Source organism: Drosophila mauritiana, chromosome 2L, assembly GCF_004382145.1.
Source record: "Drosophila mauritiana strain mau12 chromosome 2L, ASM438214v1, whole genome shotgun sequence".
NCBI lineage: Eukaryota > Metazoa > Arthropoda > Insecta > Diptera > Drosophilidae > Drosophila > Drosophila mauritiana.
Genome location: NC_046667.1, coordinates 20,659,837 through 20,675,704, shown reverse-complemented (window position 1 = coordinate 20,675,704; position 15,868 = coordinate 20,659,837). Strand labels below are relative to the sequence as shown.

Genomic DNA, 15,868 nt, shown 5'->3' with positions numbered 1-15,868 from the left:
TCTAAGGGTAAATAAACTACCCAGCCTTGGAACATGCACATCTGATTATCTCATAAACGGGGGTGGGGTATCCCAGCAGTGCAGCGGAAAATGGAAAACTCTGCGAGGGTGTGCTGACGTGCCGTCATCGTAGAAAATTCATACATTCGGGTAAACTACACGAAGCGGCTTCGTTAGTCAAGTTTTCCGTACGATTTCGTGGCTTCTGCGGCTTTGGAGTTGCCGGCTGCCGGTTTCAGTTTCATTTTTCAATCGGAGCTCGTGCAAAGCGGTTCGGTTGGTCTTTAAGCGCAGCGATTTTCCACAAACCGAAAAGTGTTTCCGCGGAAAAGCTGCCCGAAAACGGGAAAAGAGAGGTGGCTAATTAATAACACTGTTGAAACTGTCCTATAAATAATTGCCGTTTGAGGCAAACAATTAAGGAGTTTGTAAAAAGCTGCAGCAGCTGCAAGCCTCCATAAATCGTGTCTATCAAAATCAAGATCGTGTTTACGTATGTTGCGAACTTTGAAATTTATTCGCGATTTATGGCCAGATTTTCCAGATTCGTATTTTCCAAATGTAGCCAATATCCCCACGTCTAGTGGCACTGACAACTCAATACAGAATATCGTGTAGATTGGCACCGGATAATTGTGGTTTAGCCGTGCGTGTTGAAGTGGAATTAGTTTACTCAATTTGCAGCTTCAAGTAATTGCAGTTTATTGAGGAAAATATTTTAATATATTGAAGCTGAAGGCGGGTAATAGATTAGCTATAAAATGCCGGTGTTCGCACAATTATTTATGTATGTAAAGAGACATCTTTGATAGTAAAACACTAAGTGTGGGTGGTCAGAGCGTTTATTCTAATTAATAATTAATCTCCATTTTAAATGCCTGTTGAGGTCTTTCGTGCTTGCGTTTGCTCAGGTGCTTATAAAAATGTTAATTTCACCTTAGACAAATTATAAAAATGTGAGATTAATTGAAAAATGTTTTATTTTGATTTTTGATTACCTAGGTGACAGAAAATTAATTGTTAGCATATGCAAATGTCAGTCGCGATGTGAATTTGCATACTACGAATGTGTATACAAGCGATCAGGTCTAAAAACTCAATCAAAGAGATCAATTGGGGTGTGTGCTATTGCTGACTGTCTTGGATCAAAAAGAACATCACGCATACGCCACCTTCAAAGCGGCTGTCATTCCGGAACCCTTCTTCGTGGAAATGGAATCCAAGCCACAGCTCTAAGCTTCCAGGCCAAATTTATTGACGCTACTCTGGCATTCTTTTCCAATTCGTCGATGTCTGTGAACGAAAAAATAACAGAGGCAACTAACAAGCCGATGGCACTGGAAAAAGTCCAATTAAAAAGTCAATTATACAATTTTCTACAAAATATTTCATTTTGCTTATTATCATTATACCAATGCTCATATATAAAATACCGTTTAAAGTTAGGGGCAATATTGAAAAAGTAAAAAAAAGTAAAATTTTGTTTAAAATTAAGCTCCCAGTGAAAGAGTGATATTTTCTGCGCATTCTTAGAATCTTTTTTGTCGCAGTGCAGTTAAAAAACAGTAGGGGCAGTCACTGACACTGAAGAACCTCCACAGTCGTACTTTGACTCTTGCGGTCGTCGGATGTTTGTAAGTTTGCCGGCTTCGCATAAGTTTTATATGGAAATTGCCATTTTTGGCGTTTCGAGCAACAGGACGGCTGTAGACGCACCTTAAAAGTCCGCCCGGATCGGCCGGGTCGCGCTAACCTTTAATGGGGAAACGCCATGGCCCGAGCCTTTGAAAGCCCCTCCAATTGGCAACCGGTTGGCTTCCAGTGGATGTCTCTGCCTTTCTGTGTGTGTCTGCTGCAAAAGCCTCTTTGTGTCAGTCGTGTGTCATTAGCATCCGCCAACTGAGCTCCCAGTGTGTCAAAAGATTTGAACTTTAAAGTGCTCAGGTGCTGAAGAGGCCCACAGACGAAAAGTAGACAGCAGACACTTGGACTGCCAGTCAGTCAGTTAGTCGGTCTCTCGGTCTTTGAATACACTGCGAATGAAATTGTGATAATCGCACATTTGGTCATGCCATCGGAAAACTATCTTCAGGAAAAGAGCTTTATTTCAAGCAAATGTGTTTGCAATGATTAAGATAAAAACGGATAAAAGAGTGTAGTGCTAAATACCGAAATACGTAAATTATTACAGCAAAACCCATTTACCAATAAATCGAAATGTTCAATGAGATTCAGGGCAGAGCTTCAGTTTCCAAGCAGCTTCACACAGTTTTTCCCATCCGGCTTTTCGGGCAGTGTTTGTGAATTGCTTATCACGTTGTTTGACTTTGAGCTGGTTTGAATTATGCGTGCTATCTTCCATTGCCATTCCCCTGGCCAGCGGGTAGTTCACGCCGCAATCGTCTCTTTCGGGTTCTTTTTATCACACCTGCCGTGCGCCGCTGGATACCACACACATGCCATCCATCCAACCATCCGCACTGGAGCGATGTGGAGTGGAGTACATAGAGTACTCTATGGGGTATGGAGTAGGTAGAGTACTCGCACGTCCAATACCTTTTTTTTGCCTTTTCTTGGCACGTCCTCGTTGAGCGTTGCTCAGTACTTGCTTAGAATTCATTAGACTTGTTAACGTAACTAGCTCTATTGTTTTTAAATAATTAAAAATTCTTCAGCGTTTTGTGCAGTTGGTTAGGACGTTCAGAAATCTTAATAAATTAGCATTATCACTGTATTCAAAATTGTGGTATTTTTAAACACGAAACTGTCTCAAAAACAATTCAACTTTTTGACCTAAGGCAGCCAGAGCAAACTGTGAAGTAAACCCACATTGTTTGCCCAAATAATTTAATTAAAGTATTCCATTTAAAAACCGATTGAGCCAACTGAAAGCGATTCGACATGAAGTGAATCGGCATAAAGAACAATTAATAACAATAAGAACAAAAAAAGCACGCACCCGAGGCGCTCGACTTTAAATGTGTAGAATTGGAAAAATATAAAACAAAAAACAGAAAGCAAAGCCAATAAGCCTCTCACCTGGCGCTGGCCAAAAATAGCAACCGAAGACCATTTAATAACAATATCAATATGCGAAGCAAATTCAAAGCTCATTTTAAATTGCAATAATCAGAATTCGTAGACCGCGCGGCTCTCGAGAATTTTGTGGTGAATTAATCGAGTGATAAATTAGATTGCTTAAATGACAAACGGGAGTGTGGGCGCCGCTATCAATAAAAATAATTAGCAGTCATACCCTTTCAGAGGGTACATTGACGTTTACGAAAATTCATTTTGAAATAAAAAATATAAATTTTCCAAATTGTTATTTTGGGTAGGGTACACAAACCTCTGTTACTTGTTTTCCAAAGCCTACGTTCTGCACCAAAAACGAAAAACTATTAATGTTCGTGGTCTAAATATCTGCCATACTCATTGTTCTTTTTTCATATTTCCTGCTCTGGTTTTCGCACATTAATTGATAAATGCTACTTATCAATTTGTGATCAAAAGTAATTAAGATTGTGACGGAATCAAACGTGGCTGATTGGATACAGCATTGGAAAAGAAGACCATCCCAGAAAAAAACACGGAAACCCATTAAAAACGGCGTTCACTATGTGTAAATATGTAATGTGCGTCTACGAGTGAGCGAAAATTGCCGACTGATAACTGAGTTTTTGAAAGAAAAGTAACTACGATGGAGTCTACGACTGTTGTTTTTGTGACGCTGCTCACAATTATAACCCAGCGTAACAACTGTGCGGGTAAGTGAGCTACAAACAATTTAAGGATGGCAAAAAGGTTAAACTTTATCACTTAATGTGGTAGATTGGGCTATTTATCAATCCATTTCAATTTGAATTTAGGCAGCTTGGGCAGCAGAATAGTCCAAATCATGTGAATGCTTCTAAAATAATGGAAAACAATTAACACCTTTTATGACTGACTGCTGTGCCAAGTCTCGGCCAAAATGGATTTTTCAACTTGAAACTAGTTAACTGTTTTGTGTATTAATTGGGTATCGAAGTCGGTCAATATACATATATCAACTTATCTGCAGTAGAGCCCGTTAACCCCTTTTGCTACCCTTTTCTACTGGCAAATAGGAATCTCGCAAAAGGCAATTACCCTAATTTCCATAGAGTGCCAGTAAACGAGTCTCCCAGATCACCTTAACACCAATAAGCAGCCGAAGATATATAATAAAGTGCAATCTCCTTTTATGACTTTTTGAGGTTATTGTGCTCAAGGACGCACTGCTTAGCTCCTAATTATAGGCCCATTGCGTACTACTCGACCAGCAAGGCTCTTATTTTTATTCGCCTGCCACAGGTGTGAACTGACGTCTTGACAAGTTGGTAAGCGATATGTGGGCCTGGCCTTTCGCTTTTGACTTTGCAACCAACTGACTGACGCTGATGGACTGGACTACCGACCAACTCCCTGGGGCCTCTCCATCAATGCCTCAAACTGGGAAAAAAACTTTACTCATTGAAAACTTAGTAAAGTAGTAGTAGATTTAAATTTCCGCAGAGTAAACTCAGTTCGTCCTTTGTCGAATATTAACTTTGAATATTACTTACTTTCTATGTTCACGAACGTTTTCTAAATACCATGTACTATTACCACATAATCTTATGATATATTTTTTTTACAACTTTTTACTTTATTACTTTCGATTTCGATTCGACGCTTGAACGCGAAATTAAAAACAGAAATATATAGGTACAGTATTTATTAGCCTCTTGGTTGAACAAATATATTGCAATATATTAACCCCAATTGTATTTTTGTTAGTGCATGACGTGCCAGACAAGCACACGCCCAAAAAAATAATTCATCACGCTGCGAAGTCACATATCAAATTTTTTGGGGGATGACTACCACTGCGTTCCATTCCAAGACAGCTGGCACTGAAAATTCCCCTTTGGGCCCAGCCAAGTTGAATGCACCGCATAGGAATCGCCGGTCAATCAGTCACTCGGGTTAAAGGTGTCGAAGTGCCCGCCGGCTGCCTTCTGCCCCTTCCCCGCCAGAAATTCACGAACTTATGTGCAATCAATTAAGTCAATAGGTGTGTGCCTCCGTTCGTCTTATGTTTTTCTATATGTATGTTCCTTGCACTCGCGCGCTGTTTCATGACTTCAATTAAAGTGCTTCGCCAAATGACTGGCTTTAGGTCTTGGCAAAAAGTGACCGCAAGCTATTTACAGAGTTAAGTAAATTATACAGTACGGTCATCTACTTAGCTATTAAAGTAAGCGTATGGCTTAAAGCCGCAAGGAGTATTACAACTGATATTTGTTTCTGAAACCAATTTGTAAATGAAACCAAAGTCATTATTGTAAACTTCCTTAAACCAGTCTCCATTCTCTTCATGAAAACGTCTCATTTTATGGCAAATCCCTTAGCCTGCCCCAAAACGTTTGCATTGTATTTCATATTTTGCTCACATATTGGCTGGATTTATGAGCTGGCTTGACACATTTACCAGCCACTCAAGGTTGGCTCGCTGTCTTCTACTCCGGTAAGTATTTTGCATAGCAAAATAATAGGAAAACGAAAATCCATTCGCAGCTATGAAGTCAGTGTCGGCCACTGTCTGTCCCACAGTCGCACCCGGGCTCAGATCCCAGAAACAGCGTGATTCAGCTACAGATATGGCGCCTATACTCGAAATGCACTCGCTTTGAGCTCCTTCAAGTGGGAGTCTGAAATGTGCATTATTTGTTGAACTTATTTTCTTAAGCGTTCGCATTTTTGTCCGCAGATACAGCGCTTGCTAGGTGAACAAAGTGAAAGCTTTTAAGGAAATGAAAAGTTTCAATGGTTTTATTATGGCAATAAATTTGAATTCTTTGAGTTCTGTGAACATTTTTAGAACTTAAGCTGACTATGTGCTATGTGTTGCCCAGTTTAATTAGTCGTAATTAGCATACATTTAGGAGGCCCTTGACTGTGACAAATGTTTTCCATTCGCTGACAGCCAGCAATTAGGCAGTCCACTCATCGATCACCGTCCAGAGTCAGTTATTTCTGGAAGTGGCCTTAGTTGTCTGAACGGGAGTGTCGCCCCTCACTCATTGCCAAAGGCAAGGCGTCTTTGAAGTTCGCCTGGTGACTTCTAGTCTGCGATTATTCTCTAATTTCCTTTACTTTTGCTATATTTCTTATCCGCAGTGAGTGTGCACTTCTCTGTGCCAGACAGACTAAAAAAGGAAATCTGTAATGAAAATTGCCTTTAAATCAATAACGACAATCATATAGGAAAGGAGATAAACCGATTTGAAACTACTTTAAAAAGTAATAAAAAAATATTTTTAAGATGATAGAATTTGTTTCTGTTGCACATTTCGTTAATTGTAAATTAAACTAAAACATGAAAAATATTTGAGTGTATTCTTTGACAATTTTAAAATATTTCAGGCTTCATTAATAACTGAGCTAAATAATATATATAAGAATATGTGGTCTAGAGTACAAGCCACTGCTATTTAAGCTCAATTTGTTTTACACTTAATTTGCTTCGGCTTTAGCAAAGAGAAAATTTCAGGGACAGCCGGGACAGGAAATAGAAAAACATTCAAGACACTTTGTCTGCACACATTTCGATCGGGTGAAAGTAGAAAGACAGGAGTGGTGTGGAATGGATTTAATAATGCGAATCTGAACCATAACCATAACCAGAGATTGGCCACTGCCAACAGTTGCAGCAGGAAAGAGCCACGGCAACAGACAACTGCAGTCAGTGCCAAGGAAAACAGAAAACCACGTCTGGCGTACGCGACGTATGAGTAATATAAATTACAATGCAACAGGGAAAGGCGTTGCGAAAAACTCAAAACCCCGGACAAAGACAAAGTTTTCATTACGCAGCAGTAGACAAAAATAATGTGTGTCGGATGCTGGAAAACACCATAATATCCGCTCACCCAAATGAGTCATCTTCATCACGAAGAACCGTACAAAAAACAAGGACAATAAACTCCGGAAGGTTAATTGGTAGTTGGAACTGGTCAAACAAACGGGCAAACAACTGACGACCCAATTCGATGCGTTGTCAATTAATTCGGGCAGATTAATTAGTTTATGCGAAACTAGATGGCATTTCATCCAGGTGCCGCACCCCACTCGGAGTCTCCATTTCACCTGGTCAGTGGCCACGAAGTTCAGGTACACAGGCGCAGCTAATGGCCGCGTCGGGATCATAGTCGCCGCCCATCAATTGTTGACAGTGCTGTCATTAGCGATTCTTGTACACTGTGAGAACTTATTTAAACTTAGTTATTATACAAAGATTTAAAAGAGAAACCCCACATAAAAATAAATGGCAACTACAACACATTTGACTTAAGAATGTGCTCTATAGTTTGTACTATCTTATGATTTATATTTATTACATTGGAACAAATATATTAAATCGCTATATATGTAACTGTAATTGGTATTTGTTAAAAAAGTGAAAACTATTCACCTTTCTATATTCATTTTATTTTACAACACGCTCCACCTACTTAGTAATTTTCTGTTGGGTAAACACTTCCAACGAGTCCAGTCACCCTAAAAATTCTCTATGGGCTATCCAGTTACTCCCTAATTTAAAGGCCACGTTTTATCCACTTTTGTATGCGCCATTCACTGGCCTTTTAATTTACCACCTAGTAGATAACTTAATAGTCTTAGTCCTTTCCTGTACCATGCCTTTTTCTCCTGCCCTTTCTTTTAACTTTTTTTTTCATACGGCTTCTGACTTTTAGTCGCGTTTTGCGGGTGATGAGGGGTGTTTTTTAATCACCAGCTTAACCCCGCTTACCTGTCACAGGTTAAATGGTCCTAGAGCTCTGATCTCCGGGGATTATAAGGGGTCAAGTTGAGCTGCAGTTGAGAACTGATTGAAGCAATTTGGCGATACAAGATTGTTTAAAGGTGATTCGGTCTGGTTAACCTTATTTCATTCAATGGTTTCATATAAATTCCTTAATTTAACACGAAAGGAAACATGTTTACTGACGAATTCAAATCTTTTCGTCTGCTATTGATAGATCATTATTAATATATTTATTTTCCAGATTGGTTGTAAAAAATTATATCTTGTTGGTCGATAATTTAAATGAAAATTTTTATAGCTTGCTAGTACTAACATTTAAAGCGATTCAACAAGCACTAATGTGAACAGTTTGTTTTTGTGGAGGAAAGCATTTGGTACTTAATCTTGGACGGAACCCTTGATTCCCAAACTGAAATGGCGCCATCATTTGGCCAGAATCAGGGAATAAGGGATGGCATAATCCCCGCATTTTTCATTAGATACGCTGACAGCGTTAATATATTTTTGTGGGTTGGTCCTTGCCTCAAAAGACCCACGTTGGGCGCCAAGGACACGCATTTAAAATGTCATTATAAATGCCCGCACGTTGGAGTAGCACGTATCCAACTCAAACCCCCTCGTTTACGTATTTTATCAGCATTTTTCGCATGCCTGAGCGTAAACAATTGTAGTTTTATTATTTATAATGTGTACAATGACATAGGTCCTTTAAACCAAGGAGCGTTTTCCCACCACCGTTTGGATTTTCATTGTGGGAATAACTAGATCCGACCCCCAATTTTTGTAGCCCTCTGTTTGGTTACCTCTCAAAGGCTAGACCGTAATTATGACAGGCATTTAGTGGAGGTACCATCGCTTGCTTTGTGGGCATCCAATTAGCGGCTTTTTTATTCAGTTATTCCAGCTGCTTACATTTACCTCCAGAATGTGGTGCGAGACTCGATTTGGTGCGGAGTAATCACTTAAGCTTAGTGTAGGACCCTTCTTAGTATATTTGGAAAACTTCCTGGAACGGAAAATGAATAGTCATTACATTTTTATGTGCCAGAGTTTGAAAAAGAACAAATCCCCGAACATAAAAAATATATATGTACATGTATACATGTATACTGTATATAAAAGTCGAAAAATAATATTTCCCCATTACGAAATGTAAACCAACTCTAAAACCAATTTAGTCGGTCAACTTCACAAATTGCCCCGCAAATAAATCAGTTAAAGTTCAATGCATTTAATTGCTATTTATTCAACAAGATACGCCAACCGATTTACACCATAACATTACACGAGTTTTTCGTTTCGGTTTCCCCCAATGTTTACTACAAATATTGTGGCATAAAATTTGGGGCATGAAGTTCTCGGGCAAAGGGCGAGGAAAATTTGTATCCAATTATGCCTGGGGTTGTATTTTTTCCGGCTAACAAAAACTTTATCGTTATCACAAAATCAATACGCAACCCGATGACGCCGACACTTCAATTGGGATGACAACAAAGAAATGGTAAGGGCGGTGTTGCCTTCGTCAGTTTGATAACCCACATGCTAATAACTAATATCTGCATTATATTTATTTATCGGTTGTATTGGACTTTGACTCGTATGCAAACACACGGACACAACAATCGTTGGTCATTAGGATGGAGCTCTTATCAAATTACGCATACGCCTAGTTCAATTTGGTCGACAGGGGGAGTTGGGAATTATTGCCAGATCTATTAGGGTCAACCCAAGCTTATTAAACGAAATCATTTGATTGGATTTAATAACGACTGCCAGCGTGGGTCCCTCCGTTGATGAAAAAGATGTACAAATAAAGCCAGAATCTGAAACCAACCCTCGGAAATATATTTCATTGAGTGTGGCACAGTGGTTAAAATCTGTTTTTAGTCGGAATAAATAAGATTTCCTTTAAGTAATATTTTTGAATTTCCACCTAAATTTCCTAGCTTTGCTAGTCAATGAATTGAATATTAAGCCGCAAATGGAATTTGAAACCCACTTAAACTGAGTGGGCCAATTGTGGTCAACCACTTGTGGCAGCACACCAAACAATGACCACCACCCTATTTAAAATCCCTTATGACGCCACCGTAATATCTTGATTTTTCCACCCTCTTGCTCCTTTTCAGCCGTCGATGTTTACTTTCCCAGCACGTCGGTGAAATTCAATCTGCCCATCAATGAGGAATCGGAGAGCATATTCTCCAAGATCCCGCTAGCTCAGTTCCAAGTGCTGCGGATGGAGAACAACCGGTTGGCCAGTGATTACTTGTATAGCCTGGAGCAGAATCCACTGCTCCGAATAAACAGCTCCTCCGGCGAGATATATATGCGCACCGACTACCGCTCACCAAACTCAAGTGCCACGTTCTTGGTGACCGCATTTCCCAGGGATCAACCGGATCACGAGCTGCTGAATGTTTCGCATCTTTCCTTGGAGGTGACACCTCAGCCCCTGGAGGAGTACTGTTCGGAACTGGAGCACATTTGCTTCTGGAGCAGTGCTCAGTACACTATAGCCGAGTCGCAAGGCCAATATCGGCGCAAGGATTTCTTTGAACCCGTACTTATCGGCGCCCTTAATTCCCGGGCTGCGAAGTACCTGTGTCCTCACGTATCCCTGGAATACTCCCTCAACGCTGGTAGTTCCCATTTCGTTTTGAAACAAAATCGACTCTACACCCGACAACCCTTGGATCACGATGAGCTCAATGGCCTGAATGCCAAGGCAGGGCAGCTGCAGGCCAGGATTACCTGCACGGTTAAATTGTCCAGCAGGGATCAGAGAAAATTCTCGCGCATCTTGGATATCAAGTTACTGGATCGCAATGACAATGGACCCAAGTTGCAGGAGAGTAGCTCTAAGTTTGATTTCTATCTGGAGCAGCCCTACTTTCAAGCGGTGAGTTTTAAAGTTGCAGAGGTTAGCGGACTTAAGAGGAGGGGGACTACGAAAGGAGAAGAAGATATCAGGGGTAGGGGCATATAAAGCAGACCCACGCCAGGCAGACTGTTCGTCTGCCGGCTGTCTGGCCGGTAACTGGGTGCGGGCTTATAGAATTCGCCCATGATGAACGCCTCCTAGACACGCAATCAACTCGGATGCACTCTGAAAAACACTTTGCGTACCTAAGAGAATTTTTGAGGTTCTTCGAATGCCTTAATAAAGGTTTGTCAAAACACGTAATTTCATTTCTTGTAACAAACGTTCAGACACATGTGTAGAATATTACAATTCTTCAAACATTTTTAAAGTTTCCGCAACATTTTTTTTTCATTTTGTATTTTTTTTGGTGTATAGACCCAAGCCCCCTTACCCTGCCATTATATCGCCATTACCACGACCGGATCCAAATGTCCTTTTTGGGGTAGATGGACAAAGTTGGCCACTTCCGCGATTTCTTCCTCTAACGTCCCCTCTTATCCAAATCACATGTTGCCATTGAAACGCGTAACGCTTATAAGCTTTTATGATTGGAGCATGACACACAAAAAAGAAAGGCGAAGGCAACGGAATGGAAACGGGAACAACAAGTGACTTCAACGCGTATTGACGTCGTGGTCGGGTCCCTTAAAGTTGCCACAAAAGGAAATAATGTTGTCGTGTTGAAAACAAGCCAAGCCTATCCCTAAGGATCCGCGAACTATGTCAGTTCAGGTGCAGATAGTGCGATCTGCTCACTCCAACTAGAGTAATTGGTTCTGTACTAAAGTCCTGCCATTACAAATTACTCCAGGTGGCTCTGCATTAAAATAATGTACATACAATAATGTACATTTTACTTTATTTCGAGGAAATTGCTGCCGACATGTCCCATAATAAAGTGAACAACGTTTGGTGTGATGAGGTGTGGCTGAGGTGCAACTGGACACGTGGGTGGGACAAAATGAAAACCAGTTAAATTAAGAATATGCATATACCGAGTACAGATATACAAAATATAAATATAACTTCAGTAAGCTAGACAATAAATATATTTGGGGTATGTTTAGTAAAATCAACAGAGAACGCTTTTGTCAACTTCCTCGACTTTCCGATACTCGCCACTCAACAAGGAAAATAAATTTGTTTGGACTATCGATGACGGTCATGAAAACAAGCAATATTAAAAAAACAAAAACTTTTTTCAAAATTCTTGGCATGACATCAACTCAACCGTTTAGGGAGGTTTGCCGGCGTGGCAATCTTCTTAACCAGACTTCCGCTTTCTTCTTCTCTGGAATCACCATGAATAATCTGAAATATAAACCGGTCGTCAAGAAGAGACTTATTTAAATGTTTCGTATATCGTGCCTTAAAAAAAGCCACCGTTCCAACCTAAACCCAAGTCCAGAGAGGAAAGTCTGCTAATGTCCTTGCCACTGGGATGCATTAAATGGGTTTTTAGCCTAGGAATGGGGTGAGTCAAACACTTCGCAGGGAAATGTCAGGTCCCAGAGGATCTAAAACCCCAGCCTGACCTTGTGCACGAATTAAAATGCTAATCACCAAGAGGGCATCCTTGGAGGGCAGTGCAGCAATTTGGCAGGGGGTGCCAAGTGGAATTTAATTATCGTTGGTCAGTAAATGCTAATGAAACTAGTTGCTAATATGATGCCCCCTCGTTATTTTTTTTGTATCCCACAGGACGAGGAGGCGGGAAAGAAAGTAATCTACGTGGACAAGGATACATTGGAGGCAAATGCTCACCTTGTCTACGCCGTCCACAATGACTCCCATGGTCTGTTTCGGCCCGACTGCCACGCCTACGAGGCGGATCACACGGGCAGACCACATACCATCGTCAGTTGTCGTGAGTATGGGTATTAAGTTATCGCAATCCCAATCTGTAATGGTTGTAAAAACTGCATTAATGACATTCCTTCTCTTGCAATAGAACTGCGATTCTCCCGAAACGGTGTCTTCCGGGAAACCCCCTATTGTGTGTCCTTGGAGGCTCGGGATCTGACCATTGAAAGCCGTGTCGATGCCATGTCAGCGACAGCCAATGTTTGCTATCATATTAATTTGAGTAATCTTCACGAATCTGAGCAAGAGTTACCGCAAGCTCTCCCCCTACGGGCACGTCAACATCGAATATTCGAGAGCGAAGAATTCAATGGAGATTCTGCGGGCCGATCTCTAATCCCTCCGACCGTGGATTACGAGAAGGATGTTTCCGTATACAGAGCGGCTGCTTCTAATTTTCGAGTTGTCCAGCCTGACAGTTTTCTGGACTTGATGCGGTTACGATCCATTCGATTTGATATTGTGGAGGATAAGCTTGGAGCTTTTGGTATTACCCCAACATCGGGTATTGTCTTTGTGAAGAACCCACAGGCTTTGGAGGAGGCGCCGGAAACCATATACTTCCTGAATGTCACCTGGATCGATCAGCAAAGACTGTCGCACGTGAGAGTGATCAATGTGCACTTGGTTCAAGGTAGACCCGAGAATACTAGTTGCGAACTGAAGGTAAAGTCGCGATCACAGACCTGTGCCCAGATTAAATACCAATCGCAATGCGTTCGGTATTGCGGCTTGGCCACAGGTGGTGGATCTTGCCAGTGGAGGGGATCCAACTCAGCCATGTTCGGCACTAGATATGGTTCCTGTGTGCCCGAATCTCGTTACTGTCCAGATCATGTCTGTGATCCCCTAGAGGAACTGAATCCCATGGCCTGTCCGCAGGATTGCACGCCAGCTGGAAGAATTGTGGGTCCCCATTCGAGTAATGAGAATAAGAGGGGGATCTACAGTGCCTCGGGTACCTGCATTTGCGAGGATAATGGCAAGTGCTCGTGCGCTCCGTTAGATGAGGAACCCAAGATGAAGAAACCGCGAAAACGAAAGAACGAAACAGAAGCGGAACCTCTGCTGGGCGTACGAAGAGGCACTCCTCCGAATCATCCACTTCAGGATCCCATGCTCCTAGGTGTCCTAAATGTGGCCGGTTTCGAATGCGATCGCTCCTGCATGTTCTTCGTGATCACGTGCCCACTACTGATCGTTCTCCTGCTTCTCTGTTTGCTGATTGCGCAGAGGAAGATGCTCCAACGGCGCTTGGGCAAGCAATCAATGACCACGTCGTCGAAACAAGCTCTTCCGGAATCAGGAGGCGGAGATTTTGCCTTGATGCCGCTGCAGAGTGGCTTCAGGTTCGAAAGTGGCGATGCCAAGTGGGAGTTTCCCAGGGAAAAACTGCAACTAGACACGGTTTTGGGGGAGGGTGAATTTGGACAGGTACTAAAGGGCTTTGCCACCGAGATCGCTGGCTTGCCGGGAATAACCACGGTGGCCGTAAAGATGCTCAAGAAGGGCGCCAATTCAGTGGAGTACATGGCCCTGCTTTCGGAGTTTCAGCTCCTCCAGGAGGTCTCTCACCCGAATGTGATCAAGCTGCTAGGCGCCTGCACCTCCTCCGAAGCGCCTCTCCTGATCATCGAGTATGCCCGGTATGGTTCTCTGAGGAGCTATCTTCGACTCAGCCGGAAGATCGAGTGTGCCGGCGTAGATTTCGCAGATGGAGTGGAGCCTGTTAATGTTAAGATGGTACTTACCTTTGCTTGGCAGATTTGCAAGGGTATGGCTTACCTTTCTGAGTTAAAGGTGGGTAAAAGAAATAATTTTTGCAACCATAATATTGACGCCCTTTATCCTCCAGTTGGTTCATCGTGATTTGGCTGCTAGAAATGTGCTCCTTGCGGATGGCAAGATATGCAAAATATCAGATTTCGGACTGACTCGAGATGTTTACGAGGACGATGCCTATTTAAAGAGATCCCGAGATCGTGTGCCCGTCAAGGTAAGACTGCTAAATTAACCCCCCTTTAAAATTAATATTAACGGAAATCGCTTTTAAAGTGGATGGCTCCGGAATCTTTAGCGGATCACGTGTATACCAGCAAATCGGATGTGTGGTCCTTTGGCGTTCTCTGCTGGGAACTAATCACTCTGGGAGCCTCTCCGTACCCTGGCATTGCTCCTCAGAACCTGTGGTCCTTGCTGAAGACGGGCTACCGGATGGACAGACCAGAAAATTGTTCGGAGGCTGTCTACTCTATAGTTCGAACCTGCTGGGCAGATGAACCAAATGGAAGACCCTCCTTCAAGTTTCTAGCTTCGGAGTTTGAGAAGCTATTGGGTAACAATGCTAAGTACATAGATCTTGAAACGAATGCCGTTTCGAATCCCCTTTATTGTGAGGATGATTCCGCCTTGATAACCACGGAATTGGGCGAACCAGAATCGTTGCAGCACCTTTGGTCACCTCCAAAAATAGCCTACGACATCCATGACCAGGGCACCAGCTACGATCAGTCAGAGGAGGAGATGACTTCGACAGCTCCGCCGGGTTACGACTTACCACGACCTTTGCTTGATGCTACCGCCAAAGGGCAGGTATTGCGATACGAAAACGATTTGCGATTCCCCTTAAATATTCGGAAATCCAGTTGTACTCCAAGCTACAGCAACATGACCAGTGGACCTCCAGCGAACACCTCACTGCCACATTATTCTGTCCCCGTGAAGAGGGGTAGATCCTACCTGGATATGACCAACAAGAGTCTCATCCCTGACAATCTGGACAGCAGGGAGTTTGAAAAGCATGTGTCCAAGACCATCTCATTCCGTTTCTCTAGTTTGCTGAATCTCAGTGAAACGACGGAGGTGATTTCAGGACAGCAGGCTGAGGATGCAGTCTAGAAATAGTTTTTCCCAGAGTTCTAATTTCACGCCTGTTTTTCAGTTCAAACTGTTTGTTGATTAGTCTTAATTTTACATATAATCAAGTAGCTTTACGTTGACGCCAAATATGGATTTTTAGATAAACGATTTCGATTTCGAATACTCTCAAGCATTTATACACTATTTTAATTAGCCAAAGACAGACTTAGTTTATTTATTATTGCTTCTAAACTTTTGCTTCAAAAAGCTATATTTTTAAAAGATAAAGAAAGAAAGATAGCATTTTTAAAGGAATATTTGTGCTTCAAAGGGCTTAAGATTCTTTCTGCCCGCCAAGGTGTTTTCTGTTTTTGGATATTTATTTAAAT

General features: G+C 41.9%; 1 protein-coding gene across 3 annotated transcripts; it reads left to right on the top strand.

Moving 5' to 3' along the window:
• Positions 1-252: 252 nt before the first annotated feature.
• Positions 253-15,851, top strand: LOC117138580. 3 transcript variants are annotated; one of them, XM_033300760.1, is made up of 7 exons: positions 253-356; positions 3,514-3,767; positions 9,961-10,733; positions 12,459-12,624; positions 12,709-14,420; positions 14,476-14,616; positions 14,676-15,851. In XM_033300760.1, exons 2-7 carry the CDS (start codon positions 3,701-3,703, stop codon positions 15,516-15,518), a joined length of 3,702 nt encoding a protein of 1,233 aa, XP_033156651.1. In that variant the 5' UTR covers positions 253-356; positions 3,514-3,700; the 3' UTR covers positions 15,519-15,851. The 3 variants fall into 3 exon arrangements, with proteins under 3 accessions (XP_033156651.1, XP_033156668.1, XP_033156660.1); XM_033300777.1 differs by lacking the exon at positions 253-356 and adding an exon at positions 1,616-1,634; XM_033300769.1 differs by lacking the exon at positions 253-356 and adding an exon at positions 1,659-2,532.
• Positions 15,852-15,868: the final 17 nt, after the last annotated feature.